At 41.8% G+C, this 12,506-nt stretch overlaps 1 protein-coding gene across 1 annotated transcript in view; it reads right to left on the bottom strand.

Annotated features, from left to right (window-relative positions):
* Positions 1-5,919: 5,919 nt before the first annotated feature.
* The window catches only part of TBX21 (T-box transcription factor 21), a 53,412-nt gene continuing 46,825 nt past the window's right edge, over positions 5,920-12,506 (bottom strand). Inside the window, exons 2-6 of the mRNA XM_088143259.1 lie at positions 11,913-12,067; positions 8,776-8,897; positions 8,475-8,633; positions 7,188-7,249; positions 5,920-6,589 (exon numbers count right to left, since the gene is read on the bottom strand). Coding sequence (XP_087999385.1) covers positions 5,920-6,589; positions 7,188-7,249; positions 8,475-8,633; positions 8,776-8,897; positions 11,913-12,067 — 1,168 coding nt within the window. The remainder of the gene's footprint in view (positions 6,590-7,187; positions 7,250-8,474; positions 8,634-8,775; positions 8,898-11,912; positions 12,068-12,506) is intronic.

Below are 12,506 nucleotides of genomic sequence, written 5' to 3'. Positions count from 1 at the left end.
ACAACAGTTAGAAGGCTATTAGAAATGATCAAAGTGCTTAACATACATTATTTTAGTACTCCTTACAGACTAAAGGTGCTAGCAATTTTTCTGAGTAGAGCTGCCATCTCTAGGCTTGATGTTGATGCAGCTCTTGGAAGTTATTTGCCTGTTTTGGAGGCAAGTCCCCTGATACAGGTTTTACTGGAAGAGACCAATCCCACAGAGCATTAGAACTGGATATTTAGATGTATTTTGACAGACTGGGAAATAATTGTATTTTGCTTCCTTGCCATAATCTAGGGAAATAATCTAATACAGTGGTACCTTGGGTCACAAACGTGTCTGTTCACGACCAGTTCGGGTCACGAACAGCACCGTTCGCAAAATTTTGCTTCTGTTCGCGAATGCCGGATCGGGTGATGAACAGGATCCGCGGCCATTTTCCCTCCCGTGACACATGGTCGTGGCTTCCTGTAGGGAGGAGGACTCTCCCTCCAAGCAATAACCGCCTCCCCACCCGCCTTCCTGTCCTCCACGCCAGAAGTCGCATCGAGCAAGGTTAGCGTTCTCTCTCTTCGTACTGTACTTTGTGTCATATTTTTGTAGTTAAAAAAAAACAAACCATATGGTTCAGAACGGATTAACCGTAATTACATTGAACCTTATGGGAAAATTTGATTCGGGTTGCAACCAAAATTGGTTGGCGACCAAATTCGTAGGGGTCAGAACGGATTAACCGTATTTACATTGAACCTTATGGGAAAATTTGATTAGGATCTCGACCAATTTGGGTCGCGACCAGAGTCACAGAACAAATTAAGTTCGTGAACCGAGGTACCACTGTATTTGTATCCTCATATTGCAGGAAGTGAGTAGAGCCACTTGATGAATCCCTCCAGTGGTTATAGTGAAACCCAGGATTTCTTTATCAATAGCCCAATCTCTTAGCTGCTATGAGACTATTTTCATTTACTAACATTCCCCAAGATTAGAACAATCACATGGTTGGGTGTGGGAGAAAGTCCCCTCTTATCCACTGCCCAGCAAACTGTATTAGGGCTTAATATGATGTCCTAGTTCACATAATGTAGTAAGACTATGGCTGGGTTCCCCCAACATGTGAAACCAATCAACTGATTTTTGTCTAATGTAGTAATGTGCAAACCCAATCACTCTGTACCCCATTGCCAAAAATCAAAAGAAACTCAACCCCAGAACCCATGTTCGGATCTAACACAGTCTCTTGATGGAGAGTCTGCCCTCTTATCTCATCCTCTCCGACACTATTGAATTTAATTCCAGCATTTTAACCCCAAGACCAGCACCTTCATTGATTTCATGGACTACTTGCTGTTCAGTTGTGATTTTGGCCTACAGAGAGCATGGGATGGTGATAGGGTACCATGTTTGAATCACTGCCTATTGAGGGGAGTGTTCTGGTCTAGGCTTTCCCCCTGATGGGCTAGTTTTCTGTGGCCCATTCATATAACATGCAACACAAACTAATCATCCACATTTTAGTCTAGTGTGTGATTTATGGTTCAGTATGTTTTATGACCTTCCCCCCAATTTACTGTAAGCAGGCATATTGTGGAAGCAGTGTATGAATAAAAATCATGGGGAGGGGGAAGCATTCAATCATATAAGCCTGTTTCTGTAGTGTTAAATGTTCAGGCCAAATATTTTATACCCCTAGACTGCTGAGAAAGAGAGCTAGATAAAGTATAAAGTGAGGGATTCTTGGTGCCTCATGGTGTAACAATTTTTATCTCCTGATCCAAATAGAAGAAATATGAGATAATGACAAACCACTTCAGTTCTGTTGCCAAGATACTGTATGGCTGTGTCTGTGAAGTCGCCAAGAATTGAATTCAACTTGGAGGAAGCTTTACCTCTTAGAAGCTCCTTATGGCCTGTTGAAGGACTGTGAAAGACCTAAAGGCTCTTGTTTTTGAAACCATGTCTCTGGAAAACACCCACAGCATCCCAGCAGACTACTGGATGCTGAGGAGTTTAACACCATATATGTGCTGATGTGAAAGTCATCCCTGAAGCACAGCTGGTGTCAGACATTTTGCTGTCTGAAGGACAACAGGGTTCATGCATGTGTAGGCACATAAACACATGTTCAGAAGCAGATCAGGTTGGGCAGTGAATTTTCTTCCAAAGGTGGTCTTGACATAGCAAAATTGCTATGTGGCTCAAATTCTTCCATAGCAGTTGCTGCTCCCCACCTCCCTACACATGTGGGTTGCTGTGATCACTCCTGTCTCAGCAAAGATATGGCCAACACTGCATATAGAATTAATCTCCTAACAGAGTCCCTGAGGAGTGAAAAGTTTACATATGTGTTCACATAGTACACACTCCAATGTGTGACAGTTTATTTAAAGAAATTCTTAAGCCCAAAACAAACCTCACAGAGCCTGTACACTACTTTCAATAAATATTTGCAACCATAAAGATTTTTGTTGTCCTGAAAAATAAAGTTAAAAAAGAGAACTTCAAAACACCACAAAGATCATTGTCTCTTTTACATCTACATCATCATCATCATCTTTTTTGTTACGTTTAAGAGTGTAAACAGCTGAACCTGACCACCACCACCCTCCCAAGGTGATTCAGCAGAAGTTACTGAGCCAAGGAGAGACTTTAAGAGGGGAGAATGTCCCTTTTGATTGTCTAGCATAATTAAATCTACTTTACCAAATGACCATCAAGTGTTTCCAGGATCAGGGCTTATAAATTACTATCAAGATTTGTTGGGGAGGGAAAATCTAAGGGAACAGGTTGAAATATAAAAATACAACCTATCTCTGCCCCTGCCCATTGTCCATAAAGCTAATTATTTAGATAAGGTTTGTATAAATGATCATGTGGGCCAACCCACTGGGATATTCTTCAATATTTGCCCCATTTAAAGGGATTCGGGGGGGGGGGAGTGGCATACACAGGATAATGGCCCGAGGGTTGACAGCTTCTTTCTGCAATTGCCTTTGGCTTTGGAAAATATTCTAAATCAGAGGATGTGCTTATTGCATTTGCCTGAAAATTATGGCAAATGCTATAGAATCCACCAAAAGGGCTTGCTATGGTAACCCTTCTGATTTTGCATACAAGAAGAGGTAACTTTTCCTCCCCTTTCTTGCATCACACTTTTCAGAGCAGGCTTTGCACATTCGCCATAGGGAGTCTCCTTGGGAAACCTACTTCTGTATACGGAGTACATCTGGCCTTTGCCCTTCTCCATGGTAGAAGGCTGTGGACTGGGACATAAGACAGCAAGCAAAAATGGCCACAAGGATTTGCAGTGTAGAAGACCTACATACAACCTATTCATTCCTATAGAATTCAGGTGTGTCAAGTCCGGCTGTTGGAAAGGAAATCATGCTCCATGACTTTTTACCAGCAATACTTTGCTTCCCAGGAGTCTCAGGATGGAGTCATAGCATGGAATCTTCTCATGTGATTTCATGTCTTAGACAATCCCAGAGTCCCAAACAGAGCAGGAGAGAATTTCAGCATTGTCTGTACTGGCTAAGTATGCATAGCAGAAAACATATTTGCATACCTGAATCAGTTTTGTTTCTACAAGCTGGGTTACGAATCCCCAGAACTGGCTTAATTTCTGATTTCTTTACATGATTGAAGAGGTGATACACTAGATAACCAAAGTGGAATAAAATCAAATTGTGCACAACGACCCATCTCTCAGGTCCAGCTATTCTTGGCTCAGTTTTTTTTCCCTACCAAACAAGTTTTGTTATTTTTAGTTCATAGTTAATTTGAGAGAGAGTGATCTATGACTAGGGGGACGCGGTGGCACAGCGGCTTAATGACGCTGAAAGTTGCCGGCCAGAAATGGTTGACGCTTCAGCGGTTCGAGTCCAGCCTTCGCGTTAACAGGGTGAGCTCCTGTTTCCTCCCCAGTTCCTGTCAACCCAACAGTTCGAAAACTCACATGAGTAGATAAATGGGTACTCTCACTCTGGTGGGAGGAAAAATGCTGGCGGCGCCTTGCAAAAGGAGTCGGGAGCAGTTGCCGGTAAGCGCGAAAAACTGCGCACGCCCAAAAAGGGCGCAAGGCAATGGAAACCCCGCCTCCTGCGCTCGCCAGCTGGGCTCTGCTCTAGGAAGGAGGCACTGGCAAACCACTTCCAAAACACCTTGCCTTGAAAACTGTGAGGACTCGTCCAAGCAGTCACTGCAGAGTCGGTAACGACTGAGCGCAGATAAAGAAGAAAAAAAAAAAGATCTATGACTGGCTCAAGAACGAGGAAATTATTGTAGCCTATGATTTTTGCACACGTAGGCGGTAACCGTAGTCTGATCCTGGGTTGGTCATGATAGAACCTACTTTAGAGATGACAATCATCTACTTTAAGAGCTCTCAGAGGAAGTCAGTTCTTTTTGAAAGCCTCCTCTGTTTGAAAGGAGGTCCAGCTGAAGTCCAGTTGAAGGATGGGAAAAAAAAAACTGGTCAAAGGGACAGCAAGGTCCTTACAACTGCCAATCAACAACAAAAAAATCTTTGTATATAGCAGATTGAGTAACAGGTGCACTGATCACAGCTTTCCCCACTATTTTGAGAGATACTGTATTCTATTTGTATCTATTCCCAAATTTGCATGTGTGTGTGTCTGTATGAGTTTGTGTATATCTACGCTATCCTTTTTGTTCTTTTGGTGACACATTTCCTCTTTTCTCATACTGCATAAGTGGCTGACTTCCTTAATTAAGCACTCATCCGATCGAATGCAATGCAATGAGAACAGAGTGTATCTTGTATGCATTCAGACGTACACGCGGAGCTCTGTCAAAAAGACACTTGAGGTTACCAATCCCAGGGTAGTTTAGACCAAAAGAACCTTGATTTTGAAAGCAAGCATGCAGAATTTAAATGAAAGGCAGGAACAGTACTCTTGTTTTGTATCAAGAACATTTTCCAAATTCCAAATTGCTCACCATGATTCTAACTCAGTTTCCCTACCCACGGTAATCTTAATAGTATGTTGGTGCATTGCGGGGATTTTAGGAGGGATAGACAGGGACTGGAGTGTAAAGTAATTACACTGTCCTAAATTTAGTTGTGTTAAAGACATTGATATGTTACTAACTATGCAAGAACATAAGAGGTCTGTTTGCACACATTCAAAGGCACAAAATACATATCCCTTTCAAAGCAAAGCACTGCAGAGAGACTGCATTCTCAGGCAGATGCACAGCTGACTTATGCCCACGGTTTCCAGTTCAGCAGGTGATGCTTACACTGAGGCCTGCTTTGGTGCACAGAACTCTAGCTGGATCAGAGTGACTGAAATCAGCAAGCTGATGCGTGGCATTCTGGCCTGAAAACTCAGGATTAAGAAGTATTTGTGCACATGTGTGAGTTTATTAGATCCCTCCAGGTTGGATTTCACATCTTAATATTTGCTAAAAAATTTCAGTGCATTTAAAAAGATAAAATTACTTCTTTCCTCATTGCTCAGCAATATGTAGGAATGGCAGAGCTCAGAAGCAAAACTGAAAATAGCTATGTGAAGAGAACCTGGAGATGTGTTGTGTTGATGCATTCCTACTGGAGTATTCCTGTGCTTGTCATTTGTCACACACAAGCAAAAGCCCTTATACAGGAATCTAAGGGAATCCGATCTGGGCCTACCATGAGAGCTCGCATCACCTAGATCCACAAATATCTCTATAAATTCATGTTTAACACCAGAAGACTAGCACCTGGAAACTGCAGAATAAAGAAGTCTGATTAAAAAGAGCCTCATTCTATGACTTAGCAATACTTTTGGCAGTGCCCATGGAGGAGTGGACTATTCCCCACAAGGAGATGATACCTGCATCTTGCAGAGGACCCCTAACACAAGGGGAGGAGGATTAGCTCTATGGAAGCCCCCATCCTTTCCTCTTACACCTCTCTGTCCTCTCTTAGTTGCCATAGAACCCATAATAACCACTGTCCCCGCCGCCTTCTTTGTCATAGAGCTCCCCATTGCGGAGGGGTGGGGAGCTCTCGGCGCTTGAGACGTACGGAGACACTCGGCGACGCTTACACTCAGCTTCGTACAAGCCAGAGTCCGAGGAATCTGCCGACTTTGCCGAGCCTGGCTCCGCCCAGCCCTCGTGGTCCTTCCCTTTCTCCTCTCCGGCGGGCAAGGCCTGCAAATCCCGCATGGGCCGGAACCAGCTCAGAGGACCCGAGTTGGGCTTGGGGTGGTGGTACTGAGGTGGCGAACTCCAGGTAGGAGGCGGACCAAACGGGTGCTCCTGATAGTAGGGCAAGGAGGGATGGGAGGCTGGCTGCAGGGCAAACGGCTTTACCCCGTAGGGCATAAATTTGTTCCCTCGGAAGTCTCCTTCGTAGGCACCATATTCCAGAGGGGCAGGGGGAGGCTGTTGTGAAGCAAAATACCAGTGGGGAGGATCCTTGGGTGGCAGAGGGAGTGGGACGCATTCCCGGTTGAAGAAGCGGCTCTGGGGCAGCGGGAACTGATCGTGCAAGAAAGGCTGGAACCGGCTGCCTGACAGGAGCTGCTGGCAACTGGCCACGCTGGGTGGAGATGGGGTTGTGCGCTCTCCCTCGGTTGTGGTGTACATCCTGGCAAAGGGTGGGGAGCGGAGAGAGAAAAACAGCACATGGGTGTGAAACAAGGAATCTGCAGCAGGGAGTTAGAAAAGACATTCAGAGCAGCTCATTCTTGGGCACCAAATTGGATGGCAAGGCTACGTCAAGTCATGGTTTCTGTTTGTCCTGCTCTAGGATGGACAGCTGGCTGCCTTCCAGGTATTTTACATGGCAACTCATGTATGTTCCACATGGCACAACCAATGCTCAAGGATTATGGGTGCTATAGTTTAGAATCTCTGGAGGATACCAGAGATACTCCTTGCTTGCTATCTACTCCTTGCTTGCTATCTCACCACTGCAAACCAAGTAATGTACTAATAACCCTGCAATTAAGAAACCATATCAAACCATAGTTTGCCATAGTTCTTTAACCCTTTCTATGCAATGTAAGATGGAGGAGGCAGAGACTGTTATGGTTAAATAGCTTAGGTGGTTGTTAGGCAATATAAGGGGTTGTGAAATGCTAATGAAAACATTAAGAAACTGAAAGAAAATACAACAGATCTCGTGTGGCACCAAAATCAACTAAACTGCACATCAGAACTGAAAGAAGACAAGGCAGACTTACGAATCAAAATTATCCCGGAAGCCTTTAGCAAAAGGGTTATGATCTATTTTCAGCTGAGTGATCTAGAGAAAATCAAGGAGAAAGTGAGAAGATAGTAGCTGTGAATTTTACCATCCTAATATATAATGTAATATAATATTTATTTTAGCCAAACTCACTCCTATTTTATATTTCACCATAGTCTCCATTCTTCCATCTTCCAGTTACTATTGTGAGATTTGGATATTATGGAATATCTAGCCCAATTCATGAATAATAATAATAATAATAATAATAATAATAATAATAATAATAATAATTATTATTATTATTATTATTATTATTATTATTCCCACAGTCAGCCAGTTGTTTAGACTGGATTTGGCATTTTTATCCACCTATTGAGTCCTCCCCAAGGACCTGGGATAGGCAGATGTTATTATTATTGTTATTGTTGTTGTTGTTGTTGTTATTTTGGTTCTCAAGTGGTGTTAATTATACCAAAATCCACTGTGATGGGAATAGTGGTGGTTGGAAGAAATAAGTATTGTATGCCATGACATAGCAATGGATTTTCAATCCGGTGTGTTACTTCAGGGAAGTTCATGTGTACTCAGTTATTCTTTGCCTACAAGCACAATCTTCTTTTTCTTTTCTAAATTAGCTGATGAGCTCTTACCAAGAGGACATTTATTAACAGGGAGATTGTTAAAGAATATCCTTCCCTAACTGAACTACTTTAATTAAATTCACTCAGCCAATCTGTGTTGCGGTGGTTAGAAGGTTAGACTAAGACTGAGGAGATCCAGGTTCAAATCCTGGCTAAGTCATGGACCTTAATATAGGTTGTCCTTGTTTAGTGACTGCCTCGTTTAGCAACCATTCGCAGTTATGATGGTGATGAAAAAGTAATTTTGCAACCAATCCTCGCATTTACAACCGTCACAGGTCTGTAAAGCAATGGAAAGCTGAAGTAAAATTGTAAGCACAGTTGCAGTTTCACTTAGTGACCGTTTTGCTTAATGACCAAGTTGCCAATCCCAATTGTGGTTGCTAAATAAGACTAGCTGTAGATAATTTGAGCCTATCACCAACTATAGGCCTAAAATCCATCACAGAAATGCCATGAGGATAAAGTGGGGGTGGGAAGCCAAGAGTGGGGAATGCTGTATGAAGTTTTATAGGAATGGTGGGATAGAAGTACCGCAAATAGGCAAAATAAATGTTTTCCAACTTTGCCACCACCTTCTCAGCCTTCTGCCATACAAAGAGTGAAAAGGGGCAATTCCCCTTCCCATGTAAACTTACATCAGCATTCTGGTATGCAGTAACCGCGATGAACTGAGTCTCTGGAAAAGTAAAGGTCTGGGTGCAGATTGAGGGGTGCACCTCGTCCACTTCGCCCTGCTTGGCCTCAGTAACATGCAGACGAGGCTGATACTTGTGTAAGGACTGCAGTACAATCATCTGCCAAATACACGGGACACGATTCATTCACACATGATCTGTGAGTTGCAGCTGAACATATTCCACCCCAATAACATTCCTGGAATTTGTAATAGCAATGCTGGTGGGGTGGATAAAGGCCAGATTCAAGAGCCTCCATTACCTGTGTGATATTGTTCGATGCTCCTTTATTGTTGGTGAGTTTCAGTTTCCCAAAGGAAATTTCCTGCCGCATCCAATGAGCTCCAGTGTTGGGAGAATCTGGATGCATGTATGTCCGATTCCCTGCCAGAAGGATGACATTTCCGGTAAGTATCTTGCGGTTTAAGTATGGAGCAAAGCACATACTAAGCTATAAGTAAATAAACTCACTTGAAGGCACTTCTTACCAACTACTTTTGCTGCTGTTTTACTCAGTCTGTTCCTGAAATGACAGTTCCCAAGTTCTTAGGTAGAAGGGTATGATAAATATGTAAAGTGAAAACCTGTTTTGATTTTGGGGGGCATATATAGATTGCAGTGTCTTATCTAGAACTGGGACCCTGTCTGTAAACAGGATAACCTGTCCTGGACTATGAAATCCCCTGAATATGCCATTTTCTTAGCATGTTTTAGCCAGGGTCTTGGCCCAAGGGGATTTAGTAAATAAACAATAGACTCCCCTACAGTCATCTTAGCCTGCAGCATTTTTAAGATAAACCATTGTGTTTTGAAATCAAGACATGTTAAAGTTCTAGCACCCCCTGCACAAAAATCAGGATGGGAATGGTTCCTAAATGTGGAAATCTGTATCTAGTTCAGTATTCCCCAAAGTGGTCAATATCGACCCCCAAGGTTCAATGGGGCTATTCAAGGGGTTGATAAATGGCTGGTGGGCAATAGGAACAGACTGAACCTGGAAGAACATGGTGACTTACAGCTAAAACTCACCAATCTCCAACCAAATATCAGTGCTCTTGTTGATGCTCATCAGATGCATCTTTCCCATTAATTATATTGACAGTTTCAGTAAAAAAGGTATGTTAAATCTTATATTTTTCATATTTTAAATATTACCTATTTTAATGAAATTATTACTATTGTTATTGTTATTATTTGTAGTACTATTAATTAAAGTAATATTTATTAAATTATTTTCATATAATAAACATTTGGGGGTCGATGAACAATCTGACACTTCATGAAGAAGTCAATGAGCTGAAGAGTTTGGGGACTTCTGGTCTACTTCTACCAGAAATTCTAAATCTCTAAAACTCAATTCCACTGAACAATCAGGCTATCTCATCTGGCCTTGTTGATCTGTTCTTAACATTACATGCCTAGAGCACAGACAGTAATTTACTTAGTAGTGGTAGAAATGCATTTTGCACATGCTCAAAGACATCTTTAATTTATTATTTCATATAATACATTTTGTATTGTCTGCAGGACTGCAGGAATTACACCAACATTTTGCTAACAGGATTTTAATGGTTACAATGCCATTTCTCATCTCTGGCAGCAGATGGAGCAATAATTCTTGAATTTGGGATAATATTTGGAAATGCAAATAAGATGGTGGGGTGGCAACAATGAATGAAAAGTAATTTTTTCACTTTTCAGTTGAAGTCAGAGAAATTTAAACAACATTCACCTTGTGTGACAATTTTATTTAGAAATTATCTGGCAGTAATTTTATGATGTTTTTGAGTAGTAGTAATAATTAGAACAGTTTAAAAAAAAGAGTTGATTAAATAAACAGGATTCCTGTTAGGAGCAAATAAAGCCTCTTTCCTCCCCCTCAGCGCTCCAGGCAATTCTAAGCCAGCAGGAAAATGGAATTGTTCCATAAAGATCTCCTGAACAATTGCAGCTTCTGTCATCAGAGGAGACAGAATGTGGGGTGCACTGATTGGGCAGGTATTATGGGGTGAAGGAAACATTTTAAATATTTAAGTTCCTTTTCCCAGATTCAACGTTTTCAGCATTGTCTCACTATTGTTTAAAAAGTTTTGGCATTGCCTCACTAGATTTTAAAAAGTTTAAATATAACTTTTGAGAGAGAAACGCTAACATTTCAGTTCATCCAGAAGGACAGCGACTGATACCTAGCACCTACCTCTGAGGCCTGTTTAGCAAGACCAATCCATATCAGGCTGGTGTTATTAGTCTCACTGATTGGAGATGAGAGATAACTGCTACCCGATAGGGCTTCCTCCAAGATCCTGATTTCCATCTAAGACCCTAATTTCCAACCTGCATAGCACTCCTGACCCTCTATTTCAAATAGTGTTCTTTTAGCTGACATCAAGGTGTATAATAACAAGAACAACCAATGTTTTTTAACATCTGAGGAAGAGAATTGTATAAACACCTCTGTGCCTTCCTGGCATCATCATCATCATTTTCATCATCATCATCATCATCATCATCATCATCATCATCATCATCATCATCATTATTTATTAATGCCTAATGCCTAATGGTAGGGTTGGATACAAATTTAACACTGCAGGTTTGTTCTAGTGCAGAAACTCTGCGTGTAGAAGCCGATCTTGGCAGCAACAGTGAACTACTTGTAACATGCCCATTAGGCAATGGTCCTAGGTAAACTTCTTTGAGACGTTTTTGTAGAAAAGAAGTGGATAAATATTCTAAACATATGAATTCCTATATGCAAAGACACAAGATTCATGGCTCAGTTGAGCCAGAGGTGAGCCCTGGAATACTGTATATGAAGAAATAGGGCTGTGCAGTGCTTTTGAGTTGAAGGGAAAGGGTGCTTGGGACATGCGTGAGCATCCTCCTAGTACGTGCATGATCCTGGGAAAAGATGCAGCTCTTTAAGAGTTGCCATTGGGGTTTACATGAGCACCTCCATGTGCTACAAAGCACCTTGTCCCCCTAAATTTGAAATGCTGCAGGCCCCTAGTAAGAAAGCCTCCAGATTCATGCAGAGTACATCTCCTTTATTATTTTATTATCTTGGATTATACAGAGTATGTTATCTAAAGGCTTAAACTGTCACGGACCTGCTCCTCAGTCATGCTTCTAGTATTTTATAATATAGGGGGTTGTGGGCCAAACTAGATTTGAAACCATTCACACTGTTGAGCCCAGGGTGGTCATTGCCTCTTTTTTTTTTTTTTATAAAAACAGCAGTCCATGCACAAGGACAGCACACACCTAAAAGTAGATTCATTCAAACTTTTGCTGTACCAGAATCTTGATTGGAATTTTACTCCTCCTCATCATACAGAAGAGCAGAAAGAGAAGAGAAGAGAAAAGACAATGATTGAAGAGAAGATTTCTCCATTATACCTGGCATATTTCCCTCGGCCTTGCCGCATTGAACCCATTTCCCGCCTTGGTATCGCCAGTGGTGCTGATCCACTAACACAACATCCACATAGATGCTGTAATGAGCCACGGGATCCAGCCCGGAGATGTTGAAACTCAGAAACGGAAACATCCTCCTAATTGGTGAGGTAGAAAGAAGGATCAGGGAAGAGAGAAAAGGCTATCACATCACAAGTTTGCCACAAACTCAGTTTGTTCTCTGCTTGTATGCTGAGACATGCCTGTAGTCAAGTAAGGCACGACTTGTAAGAAAATGTTATGGCAATCTTTCACACTTCAGTTTTCTTTGTATATTACTCATGGCTAGAAAGTAGTTACCAGGTGACACAGTCCTTACCTGGCCCCATTGCCAATGCATTAAGAAAGCCATCTGAGGCAAAGAAGAGCAGCAGTGTTATCTTGAAACCAGTGTTATCTAGCAAAGCAACTCATGGCATATACATTCCCAACAATGTTGTACTTTCCATGCATCCAGGATCATTGCTTCAGCAAAATTCTGAATTGCAATAAATTAATTACAAGTAGGATTTGAAAGAAAATATTGCATATGGAATC

The sequence above is a fragment of the Python bivittatus genome, unplaced genomic scaffold, assembly GCF_059951505.1.
Source record: "Python bivittatus isolate LINGU-HERP-01145 unplaced genomic scaffold, Pbiv_v1 ctg000410_np1212, whole genome shotgun sequence".
NCBI lineage: Eukaryota > Metazoa > Chordata > Lepidosauria > Squamata > Pythonidae > Python > Python bivittatus.
Note: the sequence above shows the minus strand (reverse complement) of the source record. Positions and strands in the feature narration are given on the sequence as shown.